This window comes from Podarcis pityusensis (assembly GCF_964106645.2).
Source record: "Podarcis pityusensis genome assembly, chromosome: 16".
In the NCBI taxonomy this organism is placed as follows: domain Eukaryota; kingdom Metazoa; phylum Chordata; class Lepidosauria; order Squamata; family Lacertidae; genus Podarcis; species Podarcis pityusensis.
In genome coordinates, this window is record NC_138041.1 from 18,105,751 (window position 1) to 18,131,605 (window position 25,855).

General features: G+C 47.4%; 2 protein-coding genes across 14 annotated transcripts in view; one reads left to right on the forward strand and one right to left on the reverse strand.

Annotated features, from left to right (window-relative positions):
• LOC308464753 (uncharacterized protein) overlaps positions 1–6,644 on the reverse strand; it is a 29,782-nt gene extending 23,138 nt beyond the window's left edge. For 2 of the 12 annotated variants that reach the window (XR_013980142.1, XM_080984342.1), the window contains exons 1-4: positions 3,983–4,072; positions 3,654–3,685; positions 1,683–1,808; positions 84–200 (exon numbers count right to left, since the gene is read on the reverse strand). Coding sequence is in view for 1 of the 12 variants with exons in the window: in XM_080984342.1 (XP_080840468.1) it covers positions 84–200; positions 1,683–1,808; positions 3,654–3,685; positions 3,983–4,016 (309 nt within the window). In the remaining 11 variants the exon portion in view is untranslated. The other 10 variants (XR_013980141.1, XM_080984344.1, XM_080984350.1 and 7 more) reach the window with 10 other exon arrangements.
• Positions 3,600–22,781, forward strand: LOC308464750 (ras-related protein Rab-11A-like). 2 transcript variants are annotated; one of them, XM_080984330.1, is made up of 6 exons: positions 3,611–3,711; positions 9,011–9,359; positions 16,545–16,740; positions 19,836–20,029; positions 20,697–20,777; positions 21,093–22,781. In XM_080984330.1, the coding sequence occupies exons 2-6, from the start codon at positions 9,320–9,322 to the stop codon at positions 21,233–21,235; spliced, it is 654 nt and encodes a 217-aa protein (XP_080840456.1). In that variant the 5' UTR covers positions 3,611–3,711; positions 9,011–9,319; the 3' UTR covers positions 21,236–22,781. The 2 variants fall into 2 exon arrangements, with proteins under 2 accessions (XP_080840457.1, XP_080840456.1); XM_080984331.1 differs by lacking the exon at positions 9,011–9,359 and having other exon boundaries at positions 3,600–3,711.
• The last annotated feature ends 3,074 nt before the right edge of the window (positions 22,782–25,855 follow it).

Below are 25,855 nucleotides of genomic sequence, written 5' to 3' on the forward strand. Positions count from 1 at the left end.
TCCGGCAAATGCACAAGCCCCTCCCCAAAGCCCCTCTCTGCCCCTCCCCCCCATGGGGGTACCTCACGCCACCCCTCACTCACCATAATGGCTTTGGTCGTCTCCTGCTTGGAGCACTTCAGGGTTTGGAGCCCCCTGAGCCAAGCTACCTGGCAGTTCTGGAAGACCTCCAGGTGGTATAGCTGATCTTCCTCCAGCAGCTGAAATGCAAAAGTCACGCTGTCAGTTCCTTGCAGGGCTCCTCTGCATCTGAGAATGCAGAGTGGGGGGCAAAGAGCCCAGGCAGCGTGGGCAGGGCCGGATTTAGACGAACAGAGGCTCTAGGCTACTCCACTTGTGAGACCCGGCCTATCCCCCACCCTCACTAGAAGAAAAAATTCAAAGTGAACTGTACAGAATTGCACAAGAACTCAATAAAGGTCTGATTTCTGAAGGGCTTTGTTGACCTTGTGAAAATGACCTTGTGCACGGGTCCAAAAATGCAGCATAAACACAAATTCCAGTTCTTCCATTTTCTGCAAAAGATTGTTAGCTTGGAGCCTGGTTTCCCCTTCCCATTAACATCAGAGTACAAATGACTGAGGGTATCAGTGACAGCACTATAACTTTCCAAAATAGCTTCTGTGACTTTTGCATGTGCTGTGCGTCCCACCTAGTGTCTGACAAATATTTAGGCACTTTAGACTGAGGGGGGCAAAAATGACTTTAGAACTGCCCATCTCTTTGTGGAAGATGAAAAGAAGGAATAAATTTCATTGATAATGCCAAAACAGTTCACTGCATCAAGGCAGCAATCCACAGCTGAACGACCCATCAGGTTTATAGTGACCTGCTGGCTCTTGTTGCTTCAGTGAGTGGTTGATGCATGAAAGCAGTGACTGGTCTTAACTTCATTATCATAGCATTTTTGAGACTCCGTCTCTTGTGCTTGCTAGCACCACTTTCAAATCTTTTACTCATGCTTAGATTAGAATCTAAAAACAAAAATAAAAATTACTCTTCAACTGGATAAACTTCGGCTTCTGTCACTCTTCAGTAGCTGCCATCACTTGCTGACTTCCCTATGTCTTTCTTGAGGGGCAGAGAGACCCCTCTGGCTGACTCCTGGGGTTTGGAGATGAAAACCCCTAACTTTGGGTTTCTCCTGGAGGGTTGGCACCTGCACATTTTGGGGCTTTTTCCCTCCCAGGACCCTTCTTAAGGCACTGGTAGCAGGCAGAGCGGGGAGACTCTGTGGTCATAGCACTAGACTGGGCTTTTAAACAAAGAACAAATATTTTCTTGACTATCTGCAAGTAGCAGGATTTTAAACACAAAAGGCCCTTTAAATTAAACATAGAAAAGGAAAACACCACTGGGCACAAATAAAATAGGACAAAACGCAGTTCCTCCAACCCTATACTTATTTTCCCTCAGGATGAGGTCCAGTTACCAACCTGCAGCCTAGCCTCCTGCCTTCTACAGGTAGTTCTGGATCCCTCTGAGGATCCCTTCCCACTGCTGGCTTCCCTGATCCCCAAGGCCTCTCTCTGCCTGTGGGCAATCTGCAGTGCATGCTGCAGGTACCAACAGGGCTCTGTGAAGTGTGAAAGATAGAGCTTGCTTGCCTGGTCTATCTGCCTCAGCTGGCCCCCCACTCGTACTCTCCCACTGATTAAAGTGCAGCACGTACCACTACTGACCTGACCCTTGAGCTGGGGAAGGTTGTTGACTCTGGGCCTACGGGCTCTGGATTCTGAGATGGAAAATTCTGGGAGGCGAGGACACTCAACAGCCCAGCTCGTCGGGGTGCAAGTCCCTGCGGGTCTCTGCGGTTAGCAGAAGAAGGAAGTTCCAGCCAAATACAGGAGCAAAACAGGGGTCAATAGACCACAATCTTTATTGTTGTGCAACAGGTCCCCACACAGAGTAAGAACCCCGAACATGGGTTACAAGCTCTTTGAAAACCTTCCCTCCCTACCAGAATACATGTCCAGAACCATCATTGAGACATCACTGATACATCATCATCATGTCACCAGGAAGGAGGGGAGTCGTGAGGTTACCCAAGTTCATCAACTTGCCCTGTGTCATGAATGAGCCAGCCGCCAGGGAAGGTTTGCAGGCAGCTCCCAGTGAAGGAAGTAGCCAGGAAGCAAGAGAGTTAACTGCCAGACAAGATGAGCATAGCCCAGTGCCAACTCCCCCACCCTTAGGACTAGCAGTTGATAAGAGAAGGATGCAGGCCTGGCCAGGATAAAGAAGGCCTGGTCTGGACACCGAAAGCCTGGTCAGGACAAAGAAGTCCTGGCCAGGACGAAGAAGGCCTGGTCTGGATGCTGAAGGCCTGGTCAGGACGAAGAAGGCCTGGCCAGGACGAAGAAGGCCTGGTCTGGATGCTGAAGGCCTGGTCAGGACGAAGAAGGCCTGGTCAGGACGAAGAAGGCCTGGTCTGGATGCTGAAGGCCTGGTCAGGACGAAGAAGGCCTGGTCTGGATGCTGAAGGCCTGGTCAGGACGAAGAAGGCCTGGTCAGGACGAAGAAGGCCTGGGCAGGACGAAGAAGGCCTGGTCTGGATGCTGAAGGCCTGGTCAGGACGAAGAAGGCCTGGTCAGGACGTAGAAGGCCTGGCCAGGACGAAGAAGGCCTGGGCAGGACGAAGAAGGCCTGGCCAGGACGAAGAAGGCCTGGGCAGGACGAAGAAGGCCTGGCCAGGATGAAGAAGGCCTGGTCTGGACACCGAAAGCCTGGTCAGGACGAAGAAGTCCTGGCCAGGACGAAGAAGGCCTGGTCTGGATGCTGAAGGCCTGGCCAGGACAAAGAAGGCCTGGCCAGGACGTAGAAGGCCTGGTCAGGACGAAGAAGGCCTGGTCTGGACGTAGAAGGCCTGGTCTGGACGTAGAAGGCCTGGTCTGGACACCGAAAGCCTGGTCAGGACAAAGAAGTCCTGGCCAGGACGAAGAAGGCCTGGTCTGGATGCTGAAGGCCTGGCCAGGACAAAGAAGGCCTGGCCAGGACGTAGTAGGCCTGGTCAGGACGAAGAAGGCCTGGGCAGGACGAAGAAGGCCTGGGCAGGACGAAGAAGGCCTGGGCAGGACGTAGAAGGCCTGGTCAGGACGAAGAAGGCCTGGGCAGGATGAAAAAGGCCTGGGCAGGATGAAGAAGGCCTGGCCAAGATGAAGAAGGCCTGGGCAGGACGAAGAAGGCCTGGGCAGGACATAGAAGGCCTGGGCAGGACGAAGAAGGCCTGGGCAGGACGAAGAAGGCCTGGGCAGGACATAGAAGGCCTGGGCAGGACGAAGAAGGCCTGGGCAGGACGAAGAAGGCCTGGGCAGGACGAAGAAGGCCTGGGCAGGACGAAGAAGGCCTGGCCAAGATGAAGAAGGCCTGGCCAGGACGTAGAAGGCCTGGGCAGGACGAAGAAGGCCTGGGCAGGACGTAGAAGGCCTGGGCAGGACGAAGATGGCCTGGGCAGGACGAAGAAGGCCTGGTCAGGACGAAGAAGGCTTGGTCTGGATGCTGAAGGCCTGGCCAGGACGAAGAAGGCCTGATGAGGCCCCCTAGATTTAGAGGCCCTAAGCTTCAGACTACTTAGCCTATACATAAATCCAGCACTGAGCGGGGGGGCAAGTCTGAGGGATCCACTCCCTGCTCTCGTTTTATCCAATACTCACCGCTAGGGAAGGGATGTGGAACCCCAGCACATCTGCAAAGAGAAGGACATGGGGACAGGTGAGTTCGTCCCTGAGCCCCTGACAAGGCTATTCCAAGAGTTTTCTCCTGGATTCCAAGTCCTATTACAGGGGAGGGACACCCCAGGCCTTGGGAGCCAATCCTGGCCTCCTGCCCCCAGAACATGGCTCCCCAGGGAAGGTGCCCCTCCCGCTGACAACTGTCCCCCCCGCCTTGCCCCGCAGCCCAGCCCCCTGCTTCCTCCATTGGACCCCACAAAACGGGGTGGTCGCTGGCAGGGTTGGGTTTCCACACACTGGCTCAGATGGACCTTGGGTTGGATCCAGCCGTCTGGCTCTGTGCATCTTTTGACTAGCTGCCCCCCTAGCCCATTCCTGCCCTCCTCTGTCCCAAAAAGGAGGACCACTTGCTCACCTGACACCATGCGCTGCTCTGGGCCTTGCAGGCCTGTTGCTGTGGCTGATCAGGCATCTTGAACACCTTAACTTAGAAGAAAGGAGCAGAGAGAGTGACTCAGAAGCTGGCAGCCCCAATTCTTGGGGGGCGTTTGTGTGTGAGGAGGGGCGTCTGGCCCAATTCTTTCCATCTCTCTGCAGTTCAGTGACCTGAAAGGGCATCGCCAGAGCTGGAAAGAGGCAGCCCAGAGCATGAATGGCTGGCAGAGAGACAAAGGAGGCCGCAAGTGCTATGGGTTCAAGAGCTCCAGCCCAATGGAAAGACAAGCATTGCCAACTGTTAAAAGGGCTGCTCTGCCTCGTCTTAGGACAGCCCTGCCCTTCCTGGAGAGGGAGGAGACCCATAGGAGGATCCTCCAAGCATCAAGTTGTCCCAGAAGAGGAGCAGAACATGAGGAAGGTGTTGGAATCTTCCATGGAGCCAGAGAGACCCCCAGGAAGGGGGAGAAGGCTGATGTCGTAGGGCAGTTGGAGAGATGCAAAATGGAGCCAGGCAGAGGTGTAGCTGTTGGAGGGCTGGACTAGGAGGACCTGGGAGAGCAGGGTTTGAATCCCCACTCAGCCATGAAGCTCCCTGGTGGACCTTGGGCCAGCCTAGCCCACTTTGCAGGCCTGCTGTGAAGATAACAATTGGTGGCAGGGAGATCTATGAAGGCCACCTTGAGCTCCTGGGAGGAAAGTGGGCTATGAATGTCCTAGTAAATGTAAATGATGAGAGGGGAGAGAAAAGGGGAAGGCAGAGAAAGAGTGTGGAGGAGCTGAAAACCAAGCCTGATGAGGAACAGTTGAGGCAGCTGGGTATGTTTAGCCTGGAGAAGAGGAGACTGAGAGGAGAGCCATCTTTCAATATCTGTGGGCTGCAAGAGGGAGCAAGCTTGTTTTCTGCTGCTCCAGAGAGGAGGGCAGGAGAGGAGATTCGGACTAAACGTTAGGAAGAACTTTCTGATAGTAAGACTCTCTGGGCGGTGGTGGACTCTCTTTCCTCGGAGGCTTTGAAGCAGAGGTTGGATGCCAGTCTGTGAGGGATTCAGCTGCAATTTGGGGAGTGAATAGCACTGGCCTACTTTACAGGGTTGTTGTAACCACACAGGGCTGCTGAGCATCCAAAAGTTCCTGACAAATGTTGAGCCTTCCATTTCATTGTAGGGAACAGCTGCAGCGCATCAGGAGGCGTCCCTCAACTTCCGTTTCTTCTCTCTCCTGCAGCCAAAGGGGCCGGGCTGGATTACCAAATAGGCAAAGTAGGCACTGGCCTATGGGCCCCACACTTTTTAGGGGTCCCACAACAATGGATCAAAATAATATTGATCTGATCTTGAAAGAAAACGACAATCAAGCTTTCTTAGTTCAATATTATTCCAGCGTACGCACAAAGCCTGCCACCGCCCAGATTTTGACTGCCAAGGGGCCTCCACAGGGTTTAATCCATCACCCCCCCCCCCCAAGATGTTGCTGGACTCTCAAGTCCCACCAGCTGAAAACAGCAAGGTTGGGGATAATGGGAGATGTGGATCAATAACATAGAGGGCTGTAGATATAGAGTGCAGGTTTCTCAAGCTCCCTCAGTGGAATCTAGAGACTACCTGGAATCCAGGGCAAGAGGAATGTTTGGCTGATCACGGAGCAAACAGGTCCAGCTAGTCCTGGACATCTTAAATTAGTGGACAGAAGATATACCGTATGCTAGGTCAGGGTGTTGTTACATTGATCCCACCTGATAAGAGACTTGGGACAGGCCAGAGAGATCTTGAAAGCAGATCTTCTCTGCAAGAGCTTCCAAAAGCGTGTATGTTAAACTTTATTTAAAATATGTCTTCTGCCTTTCCCTGTAAGTGTTCTTATAAATAAGAACTGCGAAATACAATACATTCAACTCCCCTCTCACAACAAAAATAGCAAACCATACAAGTATCCCTCCCCAACCTGGTGTCCTTCAGGCGTGTTGGGATTACAACTCCCACCAGTCACAGCCAGCAAGACTGTACAGTGGTACCTTGGTTTAAGAACAGCTTAGTTTATGAACAACTTGGATTAAGAACGCTGCAAACCTGGAAGTAGATGTTTTGGTTCGTGAACTTTGCCTTGGAAGCAGAACATGTTTCGCTTCCTTTTGAGGGTAAATTGCTATGGGAAAGCATGCCTTGGTTTAAGAACGCTTTGGTTTAAGAATGGACTTCCAGAATTAAGTTCGTAAACCAAGGTACCACTGTATTAAAGTGACTGATACATATCCCACATGTATGATGCCTGGGCTGATGAAACCTGCAGTCTCAAACGGCCACGCTAGCTGGAGATGATGCCAGTTACAGTCCAAAACATCCGGAGGGCACCAGGTTGGAAAAGACTGCATACAAAGTTCTTCCCAAGACAGGCATTCTCCAGTCCCCTTTCCCCACTGTGCAAATAAATAGGTTGTGTGTGTGCATTTTTGTGCATCACAGATTGCAATGCACAAGTGTGGAGTTGGCCTTGGGGAAGGAATCCAGCATGTTGGCCTGCCTTTGATAAAAACAAGAGAGAAGAAGAAGAAGAAGAAGAGTTTGGATTTGATATCCCGCCTTTCACTCCCTTTAAGGAGTCTCAAAGCGGCTAACATTCTCCTTTCCCTTCCTCCCCCACAACAAACACTCTGTGAGGTGAGTGGGGCTGGGAGACTTCAAAGAAGTGTGACTGGCCCAAGGTCACCCAGCAGCTGCATGTGGAGGAGTGGAGACTCGAACCCGGTTCCCCAGATTACGAGACTACCGCTCTTAACCACTACACCACACTGGCACTGGTGATAATAGGGTCACTAAATTTTATGTCTTTGGTGGGGAATAAGCAAATCTTGTGAGGACTGGTCTCCCAATTGTGATGAGCCATGAGAGCTGCGTGTAGAGCCTAACTGTTCAGGAGCAGTCTACCCCCTGGTTAGCAGATGCTGGAGACAAACAACAAAGAATGGCTACTCCCTCCAAGCCTTGTCAACTGGGCTTGCCAAAAACATCTGGCTGGTTGGGGAGAGAGTTCAAGGTTAGCTGGATCTTTGGTCTAATCCAGCAATACCAATTTTAAAGTTTCTATGGCTGCGGAGATAAGGCTATCAATGGCTGCTGACCTACAGCTGTAGGCAGTAATGCTTCTAGATATCACCTGCTGGGATGCGCAGGTAGTGAGAGCATTGTCACACTCAGGTTCTGTTTTAGGTAAAGTTGCCAGATTTTTTTCAATGAATCCGGGGACACTTTTCAACTTCAATGGATTTTGTATGGGGACTGATCTGTAAATCCAGGGATTGTCCCCAGGAAACTGGGACGTCTGGTAACCTTAGTTTTAGGGCTTCCCAAAGGCATTTGGTTGTCCTCTGTAAGAAATGGGTAAGAAAGGATGTTTAGAATAGTCTTCTCCCAAAAGCCTGAAGCGTTTCTTTTGGAAATAAAAGGGACAGGGGTCCCTCCAAAGAGTTGGTTAAAACTGTTTATGTTCGCTACCACTGCAGACAGAATTATGTTCACACAGAAATGGAAGGAAAAAGAAGTTCCAACAGAAGAGGAGTGGACTTTGAAATTATTGGACTATGGCAAAGAATCCAAAAATATTGGACTACGGCAAAAATGACAGCAAAATAAGAGACCAAAATGAAGAAACGCTTGTAGAAGAATGGAGATCCTTTTCGGATTATCTGAGAAAATATTAAAGTCAAATGAAATAGCAGGCAGGACTTGAAAGGAATGGGAATGATAAAGCAATGTGTGTTTTAATGAAATATTACATTAATGGCAGTAGATGAATGATTTGAATAGAAGCATCGTGGAAGGAAGGATGGAAAGTCAAAAATTTAAGGGAATATTGTATTAAAATTGAGTTGAATTGGTTAAATGGCTTGAAAACTAATAAAAATGTATTGGGGGGGGGAGAATGTAAGGAAAGCCCTACAGGATCAAACCAATAGTGTATCTCAGAGGTTTTTGACCTCAGCTGCTTCCCCTCTCCTTGCAAATCCTCAGGCAGCCGCAGCCCCTGGTCTCTGAACTGCCCCATCCACCCCATAGAGACGTGCATCCTTACATTGCCCCACAGGGGCCTGGGAAGCATCCCCTGGCCAGCCCCAAAGGCACCATTCGCCTGCAGAGCTTGTGGCCAGGGCTGCTGCAACAAACAGCTGTGAAAGCTTTTGGGAGGAAGACGCAAGAGGGGATCAGAGGAGGGAGGGGAGGAAAGAGGGACAGAGGCCAGTATTGCCCGCAGCACCCCTGGCTATCATTTAAGGCACCCGAGGTCCCACAGCACACTAGTTGAAAACCACTGGCCTATCTAGTTCAGCACTCTGTCTTCAAAGTGGGCCAACCCAATGCCTTTACTGGGAAGCCCATAAGCAGAATCTGAACACAACTCTCACTGCTTGCAAATTTCAGCACATGCAGGGAGAACATGGTGGCCAGTGGTGTGATCCAGCCAGCTCTTTCTGCTCTTATGGAAGGGCGTGGAGGGGAAAGCAGGGAGAGAAGCTGATTTATGGCTTTAGCGTTTCAAATAAGTCCTTCCCTTCACCTTTCACAACTCCCATTTAACAGAAGTAGGTTTGCAAATAAGGGCTTTTCATTTGCATGATTCAGCCAGTTGATAGAATCTGGGTTTTGAGGCAGCATAGTTTGGGTTAAAACAAAAAAAAACTTTTCCTCCTGATGCCTGTGCAATATATTCAAATTAAGATGAATCATCCTGTTTGTTGAAAACCACCAACTCACACTCCCTTGCTCACCTTGCCTAGGTGGGGTCAGCCAGGAAGCAGAGCATTCAGGTTACAAATTGGCAGAAATTAACGTTTTAAGCTCCACCCGTGGTTTTTGGCTTTTCTAAATTGGAAATGTGTTCTAGCCCTTTAAAATTTTTTCTGGTTAAAGATATATGCCCCACCCACCTACCTGGGCCAGGTGTACTCCTTGACAGCCAGTCCATAGTGAGTACATATCCAAACCCCAAACTGGGCCAATCAGAACGAAGGGAGAGAGCAGCAGAGCAACCAATGGCAGAGTGGGAATGGCTTCCTAAGGCTGTGCTACCTGACTGCTGTACCTGAAGCTGGTTAAACCCAGGAAATCGCAGAGTAGTGAGATCACCTGCTTCTTTTGGACCCAGAGGAAAGAGGCACAGGTGTGTCCTCACCTGCTTTCTTGTGGGGTACCTGAACTCCTCAGGAGCTTGAAGTCACTATGCGGGCCAAGGATGATGAATATGATTACCTCTTCAAAAGTAAGTTTTTTCCTCTTTTTTTCAATTTCCTGGCCTTCCTAAGAGTTGCAAACTCTTATTCTTTTGTTTTTTAGGGCGTGGGGGGTGTTAACAGGAGAAAAGCTTCTGTCCAAACACCATCATTACTTAGCTGCTGATGTGTGCTGTTTTAAAACTCTTATATTGCTCCACTCTTCTTTCAAAAAGTGTATTTTGTACTCAAAAGGCAGATTTTATGTATTTGCTTCTACCCTAAGAGAGAGCAGACCCCACAACTTGCCTATGAAATGTCTCACATACAGTAATGTAGAACCTATGTAAAACTCTGCCCCATTCATGAAAAGTTGTTGGGTAACTCCAGCCACCTCTGATCCCCCCCCCATAAGCCCTGTGCTGCGGCCCCACAAACATCCAATGTTTCCTCATTTTTCTATTTACACACATTTAAACTTGGGTGTCTAAGAGAGACATCAAGTTTAAATGGACCTCAGTAAAAATGGGGAAAGATTGGGCTTTTGTGGGTCTACCCTGCAGGGCTGTGGGGAAGAAACAAAGGTGGCTGTTCCATATTTCAGCCCAGTTTCTTTCCTCCCCTCCCTGCAACCAGGATTCATACAACAGCTGACAATTCTTTGCCCCAACTGTGGGTCTCTCTGCTGCTCCCTGTTCTAAATTTTATTATTTAACTTACTTTAGGAATAATGTCCCAAGGTGTTAATGGGACTCTGTTTTGGGGCCAGGTGTTCTCTGCTGATAATTTAGGCCCTCCAGACGTTTTGAGTAATCATTTGTGGTACATTTTGTTTGAAGAAATTAGGGAGAACTTTGCTTTTTGTTTTTCATCTTCCTATTCTGCCCTTCCTCCTAAAGGAGCCCAGGGTGGCAGCTTAGCCAAATATTGGGGAAATGTGACACTGGGGGGAACTAAGGGCCTGAGTTGCATTCTGCTCCCTGCCCTTTAAAATTGATGCTAAAACTGTAGCTTAAGTGTTCTTTTTTTTAATGATGCAAAAGGGACCTGACACACGTCTGGGGAAATGGTAGGACGTGGTGAAATTCAGGTTTGGCAAGGCTTGTGCTGTGTCTATGAATCTCAACAAAACACCTGAGATCTCTCTTCCCTGGGTTTTAAAAACCCAGGAATTTGAACTGAGGGTTGCAGGGGTGTCTAATGAAACTGAAAAACCAAATTGGCCCATAGAACTGTACTTTATTGGTTTGTCTAAGTCTTATTTTTCGAAACAAGTTTGGAAAGTTTCTCTGGCCTTGCTGCTAGATAGCCCTGCCTGGCAAGCCGCCTTTGAAAGCTGGTTTGTTTAATTTTACATTGTCTTGACCTTCAACTCTCCCTCCTCCTCCCAGGGGCCAGCTCTACCATTAGGCAAAATCAGGCAAGGTGTCTCAGGCAAGAGATGCAGAGAGCAGGGAGGGCCCTGGAAGAAGCCCCTCATCCCCTGCTCCCATTCCTCCTGAGTCTCCTAAGTTAACAAGCTCTGTGGCCCCTGCTGCCCTGAGGTATAGCACAGGACCATTGCTGAAATAAGATTGAACCTCAGTCCAGTCAGATTCTGTACATCGTGTGTGTGTGTGTGTGTGTGTGTGTGTGTGTGTGTGTGTCAGGGAGGTGTGGGCATCCTATAGTTTTCTACAGGCCGAAAAATATTTCATAAAAATATTTTTATATATTGTGGACTGTGAGAAAAAGCACACTCAAAGCAGTTTAAGACTGGGCCAACCCTGCCGCCACTGCCACCGCCTCCATCTGCAAACTTGGAATAACTGTACTGGCCTACTTTATAGGGCTGTTGTGAAGATTAGGGAGGGACCAATGATGAAACACTTCCAGCCCCCTCTGCTGCACAAGCCCAAGCATCATCATGAGCTACCTTGGGAATATTAAAGCCAGAAGCTCAGAAATGCCACTTTCCAGATGTCTGAATAACAATACATGTCTCTTTGCTTTGTATTATGAGAGCCATTCTTCCAGAGGCAGGTTCCTTAGTAACTCTTGGGCGTTGGAAATGAGGTTATCTGAAGAAGGAGGGACAGAGAGTGATGGATGTTGCTGGAGTTTGGGCTGACTTAAGACTTGTTACCTGAGGCAGAGGACAATATGGTGTCCCCTCATTTGGTTCTTACTTCAACACTGAAGTCTTCTAGAGCAGTGGTTCCCAATTTGGGGGTCCATGGCACCATTCACATAACCAAAACTACCATAGAGATATCATTTTTTTTCAAAAGTCCATGGCTTGGCTTTTGAAAAACAGGAGGTCTGCAGCACTTAGCTAATTGGCAATGACTGATCTAGCTCACCTGGAGGCAGCGAGCTATTTTAGTGGCTGTAGCACCACGGCTTTGATCTCCAACAAAGGGGAACAGCAAGAGGTTCAGGAAAAATGGCATGGGTTTTGTTTTTGCTATCACTGCCTCTCCTGGATCCACCACCTGAGGCAATTTCCCCACCCTGTCTAATGGTAGGGCCAGCCCTGAATGGAGCTGCACAAGGAATATGGGGGAAGGAGGTTGCCTGGACCCTTAACCAGCCCTACTTTTTTGTTTTTTTTAATTAAAGTTGGTTCAAATGGTTGCAGTCTAAAGCGGCTGCCATTGGTTTTACTTAGTTTCCCACTTTTAATATCCTGCCTTTCTCTCAAGCAGGATATTGCTGTTCACCTCTCTTTGTCATCCTCACAACAACCCTTTGAGGTTGGTTAAGCTGAAAGGCATGACTGACCCAAGGTCAGCCAGTGAGCTTTGCAGGCTAGCCACAGACAGGCTGGCACTCTGACTTGCGTGTGTAAATCGGTTTGTTCTTTGAAAACATCAGTATATCACTCTGAGCCATCAAGTTTACAGGAGAAATTCCTGCGTCGCTTGATTATGTTCACCTCAAATGCAGTGCTCTAAAACCAGCCTTTGCCAGCCAAATGTTTTGGACTACAAGACTCACATTAGACCTGGGGCTGGTGGATGATGTATTCAAAATGGTGTTAGTTGGGGGTTGATGAGTAAGGCTATCTTAGCCAATGTTATTCTGTTAGGATGCTTTTAGATCCAAATACTGATAGCCCATCCAGATATCCATCCAGATACCCATTTTATTGTGCATTCATATGCAGTCCTTGCTTCTAATACTGTTTTGGAGCAGACTAAGGCCCCATCTGTACAATACATTTAAAGCACTATAATTCTAGGAGGTATAATTTGTTAAGGGTGCTGAGAGTTGTTAGGGGACCCCTGATTCTCCTCCCAATGATTGAAATTCCCCAGGTGCCTAGCGCGTTTTGCAGCCTGCGCGGGTTCCACTGCGACCAAGTGAAGATGCAATGCCACCAGGTTTGGTGACTGACATCTCCAGCATCTGGCTGCTCTGCAGCAATGTTTTCTGCTGTTGCACGCACCCCTGCGCGCCCCAGCATCAAAAGACGCTGCTGTGCACCAGCCGGCTGATCTTGTCACTATTTTATTCTGGATTGTTTTATTTGATGTTTTAATGTGTTGTAAACCGCTTTGAGATTTTTTTCTCTGAAATATAAAGCAATATAGAAATAAAATGAAATGGAAAAAAAAAAATGAAACATGGGGGGTGGTGACCGTAACATAGGTTTAAGGTGCCATTTGGTAATTAGCTAATATATCTAACACTGCCCCCTCCCAGAGCTACAATTTCCAGAATAGTTCACAATGATGTGTGGATGATCCAGGATAAATAGACCACCAGCACTCTATTATTGCATCAGTGACATGTTGCAGAATGTAAAAACCCAGGGGGAGCAGGGTATCCCAGTTCTGGAGGGTCTCTGTGGGTGAAGCCAGACCCAAGACCACTTATAGGCTGAGCAGCTGAGGCACTCCCTGCTTACATCTTGCTGCTAGCCTTGAAGCTCTTGTGGGAAGAGGAATTTCATCCAAATGAGTCAACGATTGCTCATGGACTGAAGTCACTGGATTTCGCTTCTGATGACTCTGCTTCCTTTTCTTTGAAAAAGCCGGAATGACGGCTTGTGTTGCTACACACCTCTTTTTTTAATAATAATTTAAAAAACCCTTTCACCTTCACTTGCTCATGTTCCACACCCAGAGAAGGGTTCACAAACAGTCCTTTTGTATTCTGAGGAACAGGGATAGGTAGCTGGTGGTTGGCAGTGGGACAGGAAGGGCTTCCAAATCAGGCATGTGAAGGGGAGGCATTGACTGCCTGGTTTCTCCCTGGGTTGGCTCACTTTGCGTGGAGGGCGGGTGGGGTGGGGGGGACAGGAATCCAGTCATTCCTGTTTCGTAGCATTTTTACCTGGATGGGCTTGTGAAGCAGCATTTCAGCTCAGGGGAAAGCAGGTGTGCTTCATTCTCCGCCAAGGTAGGCCTTGGTTCTCTGGGCCTAAAGAACCCGTCCAGAATGATGTCCATTTTATCCTGCTTGTGCTCATTAGGGTTGTTATATAGGCCATCCCACTACTAACACGGTTTGCACTTGCAAACGTTTTGAGGCAGACACGAACTGTTTTATTTCCAGTCGCTACATGTCCTGCTGAAATCATAAGACGAGCCTGCTGGATCAGGCCAATGGCCCATCTAGTCCCACACCCTGTTCTCACAGTGGCCAACTAGATGCCTGTGGGAATCCAGCAAGCAAGACCCAAGCACAAGAGCCCTCTCCCCTCCTGTCCTTCCCAGCAACTGGTATTCAGAAGCATCATTGCCTCCAGCTGTGGAGACACTCAGCACAGCCATCATGGCTAGTGGCTGCCAAGAGCTCTCTCTTCCATGAATTTGCTCAATCCTCTTTTAAAGCCATCTCAGGTTGGTGGCCACCACTCCCTCCAGTGGGAGGGAATTCCATAGTTTAACAACATGCTACATAAAAACAGGCGCGGAGCTACCTGCCCCGGCACCTGGAGTGGTGCGGGGGCGGGGCTAGCCGCCCGCACTGCAAGTGGGGGGGCCGCTTTCCGCCCACACAGCAAGCGTTGGGAGGGGCGCTGCTAGCCACGCAACAAGTGTTGAGAGGCGCCACTAGCCGCCCGTGGCAACATCATCCCTAGCGGTCCGCCGCCCGTGCAGCTAGTGTCCGGGGCACCGCCCGCACAGCAAGGGGGAGGTGGCGCGGCAATGTCACCTGCCCTCATGGCTGACACCCAGTGTGCACCACACCCCCCGCACCCGCCTTCCTCCACCAGTGCATAAAGAGCTTTCTTTTATCCGCCCTGAATCTTCCAACATACAGCTTCATGTACAGTGGTACGGTTACATACGCTTCAGGTTACATACGCTTCAGGTTACATACGCTTCAGGTTACAGACTCCGCTAACCCAGAAATAATACCTCAGGTTAAGAACTTTGCTTCAGGATGAGAACAGAAATCGTGCTTTGGCGGCGCGGTGGCAGCAGGAGGCCCCATTAGCTAAAGTGGTGCTTCAGATTAAGAACAGTTTCAGGTTAAGTTAAGGTGCTTCAGATTAAGAACAGTTTCAGGACCTCCGGAACAAATTAAGTTCTTAACCCGAGGTACCACTGTATATGAGAGAAGGAGGAAAACTTCATCCACTTTCTCCATTCAATGAGGAATTGTTTACAATTCTGTTAGGCCACCTCTTAACTCACCTTTTCCCTAAACCAAGAAGTCCCAAATTTTGCAGCTTTTCTTCAGAAGGGAGTCATAACTTTTCTAAGCACAAATGTGTTGGGGGTTTTTTGGTCCTACTTCTGTTGTGCACTACAGCACCAAAGTGCCTCTCCAGACAACAATAATGCGGTATCATTCAGGAAGCATCACAGAACAACAAATAAACTGGGGGATGTGTGGACGTTCCGTGGGAAGAGGGAATTATTGTTACAATCATTCTGGAAACTGTAGCTCCGTGAGAGGGATAGGGGTTTCCTAACAACCCTCAGCAGCCTAACAAACTACAGCTTCCATAATTCTTTGGGGGAAAGCCGTGAGTGTTTAAAGTGGTATCACAGTGCTTCAAATGTATGGTGTGGATGTGGCCACCGTTGGGTTTGCAACCTCACTGAGGACTAGGACCCTCTTGAGTCCATCTTCTTCCTGGTGTTGTAGTGCTGCTAGGGTTGCCATATTTCAAAAGGTAAAAATCCTGACACCCACAAAGTTGTTGATAGTGATTTTAAGCTTTTGGAGCTGTTTCCACTGCTTTTTCCATTGCGTTGCCATACATTCAGGTTTTTCCTGACATTTTGCCGATTTGGCAAAATCCCCGACACAATTTTTACACCATTTTTTAAAAATAGGGCATGTCAGGAATTTTCCTGACGTATAGCAAGCCTAGGTGCTGCCAACTTTGAGGACAGGAAGCCTTAATCAGAAACTCTTTCCAGTGCATCACTGCCTAATTATGTTGGTGATTAGGAAGAAGTCTGTGGTTAGGAGATTTGGGGTTGTGTGCTACCATTTCCTGTTGACTGACAATCCTGGGGTTCCTGTGGGTTGGACTTTAAAGAGGCTTTAAGTTACACTTTGTGATTCTGTTTTGCATGTTTGTTTGTTTGTTTGTTGACAAAGTAATAATCATAAATAAATAAGAATAAAAATGTGCACCCTACCCACTGTTCTAGCTATCCAACCTCCCAAAATTTTAACACCTCTTGCGATGGTTTGACCCCTTTCTGTTTTAACAGCACAAATTCTACGAACACCCTCCATATCTCATCAAAATCATTACTCCTGCATATTCCCCGTCTTACTTTAATGGCACATGTTAGTTTATCATTAATAGCTATATCTCACACCTCTTTATACCATGCGTCCATTTTATATTCTGCTTGCCCCTTCCACTTCCTAGCTATCATAATTTGTGCAGCTGTCAATAAATTATGAGCAAGTCCTTCATAGCCTGTGAACCTTCCACCCCATCGTAAATTGATAATAACAGTTCTGCATGTTTGAGAGAAAGAGTTCTGCAAAATATGCTGGTTGCTTCCCCCACCCCACAAATGTTCAAAGCAGTATGTTAGATGTGGGAGCATCCAAACGTGTAACACACCCCCTCCCCAGTAACCCAAAATAGTACAGTCCAGGAAAGACTTCTACACATTCTGCAGAACCGAGTGTCAAACCTTTTGCCTTATCCTTCTGTTTCTAGCCTTGAACCTTTGGAACAACATTTTGCCATTTCCCTTCCCTCTGCCATTCGCATTCTGATGCTTAATTGTCTTCTCCCTATTTGTTACCTTGTTGCTTCTTTGCAGTTGTCCTCATCGGAGACTCGGGAGTAGGGAAAAGCAACCTCCTTTCTCGGTTCACCCGAAATGAGTTCAACCTGGAGAGCAAAAGCACCATTGGGGTGGAATTTGCCACACGAAGCATCCAAGTGGATAACAAGACAGTGAAGGCCCAGATCTGGGATACCGCCGGGCAGGAGCGTTACCGTGCCATTACTTCTGCGTAAGTACTGCCTTGCCTTCTCATGTTGCAGTGGGAAACCCCAAAGTGCAGTCTTCTTGGCGAAATCCCATAGCCACGCTTTTCAGGCTATTCAATAAAAATGCAGTTTGGACCAATGCAGACATTACAACTTTGGGGTCCTATTCAGACCACTGTTAAAGAGCTTCCAATGCTGCTGTTCTTTGCTTTGTAAATACAGTTGTGGACTAGGGGAATTCTGATAATGGGCAGCGGAAAGTAGGCCAGGAAAAGCTAAATTATACTTACTTTATTGATGTCTAAATTTCTGTCCTGCTTTAATGCTGGCACCTCAAGATGGCTAAATGGAAAAACCCAATTTCTCTTTTAAACCCCCCCCCCCAACTAAAAATGGCTTGGAAGATTAAATAACTAATTCGGCAAGGGAAATCAGAAGTCATAAAAGCAATGAATTGTGCCATTAAAGAACAAGGTGGATTTCACCAGGAGCCTAAAAGACAGCAGTGAGCATGCCTGGTGAGCAGGAAGGAGTTCACGGAGTGCAGCTCCCTCTCCAAAAAATACTCTCCCCCCCACCCGACAGTAGACCCCTGATAAACTGTGGGTGGCACCCAGAGCATCCCCTAATAAGCAGGCAGGTTCATGTGGGAGAAATGGGTCCTTTTGTTACCTCTGCAGCCAGGCAAAGACCTCAAACTGGCCCTTAGATGTAGGTTAGTGTGGCTCTTAATATACTAGCAGCGAGACAGCTAAGGAGGTTGTTGTTGCTGCTGCTATTGTTGTTTACCCGCCCTTAACCCTCAGGTCCCAGGGCAGGTTATGACAATTACAACATTGGAAACAGTCTAAATTTAACAACTTAGAATCACAGAAATAGGAACGGTCCTTAAAATGCACATCTCAGGTGCCAAAGCCCAGGGTGAAGAGTTGCATCTTCACCGCATAGCTTCCGGCAAATGCTGAAGGTGCCAGGCCCATTCTCCTGTGTGGAGGGAGTTCCACAGTTTAAGAGCTGCCACAGAGAAGACCCTGTCCTGAGCCTCCACCATCCCAAGCTTCTTTGGTAGAACTACAGTGGAACTACAATAAGACCTCGTCTACTGGTCTTAACACCCTGGAGGGTCTGGAGGGATGGAGACTATCTCAGTTATTTGGGGCCTGAACATCTTGTATTGGGCCTGGAAATGAACTGGCAACCAGCGCAGCTGTTTTAAAGCAGCTGTGATCTAAATGGAACCCCAGCCGCTAATCTGGCTGCTGCATTTTGGACCACAATCTGTCTTCAAGGGCAGTCCCACATAGACCTCTTTGTAACAATCTAACCTGAAAGTTACCAGAGCATGGAGTACAGTGGCTAAGTTGTCTCTGTCCAGAAAACATTCCCAAAGGGCCACCCAGATTATATCTATATCTATATCTATATCTATATCTGTATCTGTATCTGTATCTGTATCTGTATCTGTATCTGTATCTGTATCTGTATTTGTATCATCTATATCTATATCTATATCATCTATATCTATATCATCTATATCTATATCATCTATATCTATATCTATATCATCTACATCATCTATATCTATATCTATAGCATCTACATCATCTATATCTATATCTATATCTATATCTATCCATGTAGGGGCTAAATTTACTTAGGTGCCCCATGTCTGAGGAGGCCAGTTCTAGTTGGCAATCTGGTCACCACCAGGTTTGGAACTACTTGCAATTTCTTGGTTGTTTTCAAGGGCAGTCAGCTGGCATCCAATCAGAAAGGAATTGTGGGGTGGGGGCTGTGTGCAGACCATACTGTTGTCCAATTGGAATGGGAGTGGGAAATGGGGTCTTGTGTTGTGGACATGGCATGTGATCAAGGATGAACTTCCACAGAGGGGTGTGGGATCCTTGTGCACACTGTGTGAGGTCCCTGAAGGTGCTGTGAACTTAGTTCTTAAGGTAGATAAAAAGTAGGTTAAAAAAGATTCCAACCACATGCAGTAAAGGTTGGATGCAAGACTCCCCACCCCGCAATTGATCAACAATTTGGCAAATGCTCCTTAATTTTGTCTGGACAAAGCTTCAATTTATTAGCCCTTTTTAAACTTCAGACGCCTGTTCCAAGGAATCCAAAGCCACCATCAGGGTCTGATAGAAAGGAAAGTCAGAGCTAGATTTTCTTAGTGTATTCTCAGTCCTGTGACTCCTCCCAGTGGTTTCATGTGGGTATTAGACAGCATGGATGAACTTTATTCATTGCCAACCCATGATATCCCAGGAGCAGAGCAGAGTGTTTCCCCACCATCACGAGATTGTCACTTGCCAAGACAATTCTAAGTTTGGAATGGGTTTTTCAAAATCGCCTTCCTTGCTCTGAAAAGATTTCTCTTTGGCTTCTGTGACTGTGAGAAGGGCAGAGGTTTTGCAGGGACAAAAAGGCAATCCTCATTTACTTAAGGAAGGTGTTTTATTACAAGTAGGCAAAAGCTTCCAAGCTTAAAACAACTGTCAGCTGCACAGTTTCTGGTGCCAGCTGCTAGTGGACATGAAATCAAGCACTGAAAGTCTTGGGCTTGGTGAAAAGGTTCAAGAACAGCCTTTGCCTATGTGGTTTTCTCTGGATGTTTGAGAACAACTCCCATCATGACTTGGCTGGCTGGAGCTGATGTGAGTTGTAGTCCAAAACATAAAACTCATTCCACATTTGTAAGAAATCTCACTTTGAAACTCACTGCAACCACCTTTGCTGTTCTCTTTTCTGTGCCTGCTAAAAACATTTTTGTTTAGGCCGGCCTATCCACGTGCGTTTTAATCTGTTTTCAGTATGTCACTGGTTTTAATTGTTCTTTGAATAGTTGATTTTAACTGTTCGTATTGATATTTTTGCTGTCCTGTTCTTTTTGTAAACCGCTTGGAGGTTTTCTTTCCTACAGTCAAGCAATATATTAATGTTACGAAAGAAATAAATAAAATGAATTTAATGGGCTATGCAGTTTTTTGGAAAGTGAAATTGGTAATGGATGGTTATTTTTTACGACGGGTGGGGGGGTGGCATTCAGTGTTGTGCAGCAAGCTTAGTTTTTACCTCCCCCTTCCCCTTCCACCTTCTGATCCCACTGCAGTTACTACCGGGGGGCAGTTGGGGCACTTCTTGTTTACGACATCGCCAAGTACCTGACCTATGAGAACGCAGAGCGCTGGCTCAAGGAGCTGCAGGACCACGCTGACGCCAACATCGTCATCATGCTGGTGGGCAACAAGAGCGACTTGCGGCATCTGCGGGCAGTGCCCACCGATGAGGCCAAGAGCTTTGCAGGTACCCCTCTGCCCCATTCCTTCCGCCTCCTCCTTTTACTTGCCCTGGTGATGGAGGGTCTCCAGGGCCACCTCCCTAGACTCTGCACAAGGCACTGTGTATATCTGTGTTTTTATTCGTTTCTGTTTTGTACATAATGGCTTTCACCAACCTGGTGCCCTCCAGGGTTCGTTGGACTCAAGCTCCCACCAGCCCCAGAATTGTTTCCAAAAAATATTTGGAGAGCTACATGTTCCCCGCTCACTGTGTTACAGCTGCAGGGACTAGAACCTTGAATTTAATTTTTCTTAAGAAAAACAAAATAAGGCTGGCTTTCTTGGGATGCCACTTCTGAACCAGATTCTAAATTTCAAACTTTTGCTGTGCCCGTGTGGCATTGTGGAACCCAAGTAGCCCTCATTATAAAGAAATGAAGGGTAGATATGGGTTGTTGCGGTTACGCGTTGTCAACAGAGCAACAGTCTTGATTTCCTCAAGAGGCAGCTGCTATAGTTACAATCCCTCTGTCTTCATACATCTGGATATTCTGGGGAGCTGAGCCCTGAATCTGCTTGCTAATGTGAAGCCTCAAAATGTCTATTGTTGGGATGTGCAGAATGCATTTCCATCCTAGTTGGCCAACCCCAACAATCCAGCACGCCTTTCTCATGTTCTTATGTTCCCACAGAAAAGAATGGCTTGTCATTCATAGAGACGTCAGCTCTGGATTCCACCAACGTTGAGACTGCCTTTCACAACATCCTAACAGGTAAGCCGTTATGTGGGGTAGGGTGAACTCGCAGATAAACTGGCTTGTGCAACTGCTTGCCTGGTGGAGAATTCTGGAGCACTTGAAAACTTCAAATACTTCTGTGACATATGGGCTGGTCCCAGCAAAGGTATTACACCAACTGGGAATATTTGCAGGTTTTTGGTTTTTTTTAAATGGACCTACAACAGCGACCTATTGCTTCTTACCTAAGAAATAAGCTGTTCTTCTGCTCTCCAAAACACACCATCCCCCATCACTGCACTAGCATCATCTGTCTGCATGACTTCATCTTCTCCGCTTTTTGCTCTCCAGAAATCTACCGGATCGTGTCCCAGAGGCAGATTGCTGGTGGGCAGCCGGAGACGGAGTTCAGCGCCAGCAGCACCATCGAGCCGATCAAGGTCCTGCCTACCCACCAGGAGGGCCGGCAAGCCCCTTGCTGCCAGAACATCTAGCCTGCAAAGACTGCAACAAGGAAGTGAAAGGGGAACAAGGAAGGCCAAATAGTCTCTGGTAACCTCCAAGGGGGAAAGTGATGCTCCAGGCAAACTCCTCTTTTTCTTCTTCTGGTACCCAACGTCCACCATGCTACTCTGCTTCATGTAGGTCAGAAACACATAACGGATCGTGTTCGTCTTTAGATGTGGGGAAACGTTGGTGTCAATGGGTGCTTTTCGGACCACCTGAGAGACACCCCATCCCAATTCCACAGCTTTCTTCCCTGAGAGGTGGCTTCTGGCATGAGGAAGTTGGTGGGTCGCAGGGATGGCGCTTCCCACACCAATGGCCCTTTGAAACTATTTTCCTGACTAGCATATATTACATGGTTTAAGTAGAGCCTTTTGCTAACATAGGGGGTCATGGCATTCAACACTATATGTCTGGAATGAAAAGGGATTGAGCTGGTTGGGCAGCCCACTTCTAAACCAAAGGTAGAGTGGACTCACTATCATGGCTTCATGGACCATGGTTTTCAGGGGATTTTTAAGTTGCTGAATGTTAAATAAAAACAACAACAACTCCTTTGCTCCCTCCTGATTACAACTCTTTGAGGGAAGCCATGGTGAATTAAGCCTGGTTCCCCCCCCCCAAGTTGGTTCTGTCATACAGACATGCCCTCCCCACCCAAAAAATTTGAGGGGCTCCGTTGAGGTACAAAAGTTGGGCTGTTGAGTAAGCCTCAGCCTGTGTAAAGAAGCCCAGGAATTGAGGCAAGGCCCGAGGCCTGCCTCGCTTAGAAGACAGTGAACTTTAGCCGTCCTGTGGCTTGGCAGCAAAATGGCTTTGTATCAACAAGCAAATAGGAGTTGCTTCTGAGTGGTGACTGTTCTGGGCATGCCAGATGGCTTTAAAGCACAACTCGCCAGTCAGGTTGCATTTGTGAGGGCGTCTGTCACCTCCACCTTCACCATAGCAGCAGAAAAGCCTCCCGGCCTGGTTTGATCACACCCTATGTTGGCTCATCGCATTGGGTGACAGCTTCCTGCAGATTTTAATCCAGCAAATTGGTATATTTCCCTGCTGCCCCTTGTGTTGTTTTAAAGACCCAGGTTCCCATTAGCTTCATGTCTCACAAGGCCTCGCAAAGCAAGTTTGGGAAATGGGAAGCCCAAAGCAGCAACAAGTAGCCTTTTGGGGACCATGAATGGAGCTGGAGTTTGCATCCTTTCTCAGCCTTGGAGAAAATGGCTGACCCTCAGGATGGAGAAGGAAGAAGTTGGTCAGAGTTGTTTTTCCCCTCCCCTCCCTATTTTGACTTTGCTACCTTTTCTGGAGTGATCAACCGGTAAAGATGAGAGTATGCTGATGGTTAGATTCTCGTGGCTTTCTCTTGGTTTTGCTCCCAACTGCAACTTTTGTGTAAATAGTAGGCTATTGGGAGGGGGGTATTTTAATGTGTGAAATTGCCTTCCTTTCATTTGCTTTGAAACTTGTGTTGTTGTTTTGTGGGGTCTTGACATCTGTGTGTGCTACGTGTTTAAATAAAAGCTATTTGTTTTATTGTATTGTGATTATTTAGTACACTTTTATCCTACCTTTTTCTCTCCAAGGTGATTGAGGTTCTCTCTCTCTACCCATCCATTTTACCCTCACAACAACCCTGTGAGGTGGGCTAGGCTCAGATATGCTGAGATTCCTGGCCGATTTGGGTATTGAACTCCCAGGCCCTAGTATTGCACTCTGAAGTGTGACATTATAGTGGCTCTAATAATACATTTTGGCAGTATGAGTGGTATTTGAACCTGCAGCACTTGCGCTCAAAACAGTTTCCTGGCGTTATTATAGCACACACACAGTGAGGCATGGAAAACTGGATGGACCTAAAGCACTTCTAAACCAGGGTGGTGTACAATAGGCATAAGCATCATTTAAACAAATGACACTTTTGAAAAATTGGGGCTGCACCCCTGCTCACATTGCTTGCCAACCTTGCTTATCACTACATCCCTTAGACCTCGCAAACATCCTGCCCTGCCTCCCCAGGTTACATCTTGTCAACCAACCACCCCTTCTCAGTAAGCAACTGCAAGAGACCAATGGAGATCCACCCCTGCTACCTCATCGGCTGCTACTGTACAACTTGCCCCACAATCCACAGCAGCTGAGAGTGGTAGCAAAGCAAGAATGGAGAGCAGTTGCTGAGAAGCTGCTCTGTCCCGAGTGTTCCTCCATAGCTCATATGGAATTATGCTTCCTCACGCTTTGCCATTGCGGATCCTTTTCTTGGTGGGGAGAGCTATTTGCCATGCTGTAGTTCACAGCGCCACCTGTCTGTGCGCAAGCAAACTGCAGTGTGATAACACCCTTAAGACAATATATGACAGGAGAAATCATTTGATTTGCACTACACCTTACCTTGGAAAATCAGATAACTCAAAACAGCCTGTTACACATCTGCAGTCACTGTTAGTGTAGAAGCTCATTAGTGTAGATCCTTTTTGGTGGGTGTTTTGTTACATGTGTGGTGGTGTTTCGGTGGCTGTTCTCTAGTGCCACATCCGCTGCTTCTGTCTGCTCCTTACCTGGGCATAGCTTAGCCTTTTTGTTCCCAGTTGCCCAGATGATACAAGTGTGCCTTTTCCCAGTAATTGTCACACATTGGAGGTGCATTTGGATTTCAGAAACACGATTTGGAGGAGCTGTTCTCTCAATATCGCCACATAGCATAGACCTGAATTGCAGGACGTACTTTGGCTTGTCTATTTTAAACACAGAAACACAGAGAACTTGCACAAAATAATAATAATAATAATAATAATAATAATAATAATAATAATAAACAATAAATGTCAAATTGAAGGATACTCCCCAGCCCCCAAGTACAAGCAATGATTTTGTCTATTGTAAAACATGATAACTGGCTAGAAAACACTGGTTGTGTTTGCTATTGTGCACTTCCTGGGATCATTTACTTATTTACTTTAAAAGGTGTGTGCACCCAGGCGCAGAAAAAGCTGTGCACATGGCAGAAATCGGAAAAGGGTTGGGGAAGGTGGAGAAGGAGTGACTAAGGCGGCAGCACACAAAACCCCAACCAACCACCAGGATAGATGAAGGATGTTTGCACACCATACCCTTAAAGTGCATTCAAAGCATAATAGCATAATGTAATGGTTGGAATGTCAGACTAGGATCTGGGAGACCAGGGTTCAAATCCCCCCATGACTATGAAGCTCAATGGGTGACTTTTGGCCATTCATTGGCTCTCAGACTAATCTACCACCTAGGATTGTTTGGGGGATTAAATGAACACTACCTTGAGAGGAAAAAAGTTGAGATATAAATGCAATTAAGTAAAGCAGATTCCCCCCCCCCGCAAAGAATCCTGGGAACTGTAGTTTAATCCTCACTCCGCTAAAACTCCCAGCACCCTAAACGGGCTACAATTCCCAGGATTCTTTGAGGGGTGGGGTGTGCTTTAAAAGCAATGGTGTTAATACACAGCCTGACGTTCTCTCTCAGTGTGTGTGTGCACTGCTGCAAGCAGCAAGTGGACAAATAGCAACAATTATCCGTAGAAAGCTAATATGTCAGAGATGCACATGCGGGGGCGGGGACTGGATCATTTGTTGTCTGGTCTGAACGGATCCAGCCTGGAAAACCAGGTTGTGATATAACGCTGTGTCCATTAGGTGGAGCCATTTTGTAGCTTTTTAAAAAGAGACAAAGGGAAGGAGACCTTGGGGCACCCGTGGCTAATGTCACCTTCCATATGTTACTGAACTACTAACCCAGGGGTCAGAAAACTTTTTCATCAGGGGGCCGGTCCACGGTCCCTCAGGCCTTGTGGGGGGCTGGACTATATTTTGGGCGGGGGGGGGGTGAATGAATTTCTATGCCCCACAAATAACCCAGAGATGCATTTTAAATAAAAGCACACATTCTACTCATGTAAAAACACTCTGATTCCCGGACCGTCCGCGGGCCGGATTTAGAAGGCGATTGGGCTGGATCTGGCCCCCGGGCCTTAGGTTGCATACCCATGTACTAACCCTTGTCTGGGACAAATTGATTGATAAAAAATATTTATATACCACTATTCATTATATATATATATATATATATATATATATATATATATATCAGAGCAGATTGCAACAATTGTACACAATACCATACAATAAAACCCATATAGAATCGTTAAAATCTGAAATCAGCCAGCAGCTATTATGGAAATATGTATTCTTAACTGCCTGCATAAGCCTGGCAAAACAGAAAAGTTTCCCGCAGTTGAAACAGAAGGTGCCTGCTGAATCTCTAGTGGCAGGGTATCCCACGGTACAGCACTGGGCCAACAACATGAACTGCTGCAAACATTGGACCGTGGTGTATGTCTCCCTTCCTGAGCCCCAATTATGATTTGAAAGGGAGGCATTGTGCTAGCTTTGTGAGCCCCTGGGCAAGAAGCCCTAAGATAAGAGCCCCTGCTGGATTTGCCAAGAAACCCAGCATTGGCCAGCCTGGTGCCTTGGAGAAAAGCAAGCTATGAACCCAGCAACAGGTGTCCAGAAGTAGATCGCCTTAGAGCCTGGAGGCTTCATATAGCCACTGTGACATCTTCCTCCTCCAGGAAA

What these genes read in the sequence shown, in the direction of transcription:
- LOC308464750 (XM_080984330.1), top strand. Translation starts at nt 9,320, where the DNA reads ATGCGGGCCAAGGATGATGAATATGATTACCTCTTCAAAA. An exon ending in ATATGATTACCTCTTCAAAA is followed by an intron (nt 9,360 to 16,544) that starts GTAAGTTTTTTC and finishes GCTTCTTTGCAG; the next exon opens with TTGTCCTCATCGGAGACTCG. An exon ending in TACCGTGCCATTACTTCTGC is followed by an intron (nt 16,741 to 19,835) that starts GTAAGTACTGCC and finishes ATCCCACTGCAG; the next exon opens with TTACTACCGGGGGGCAGTTG.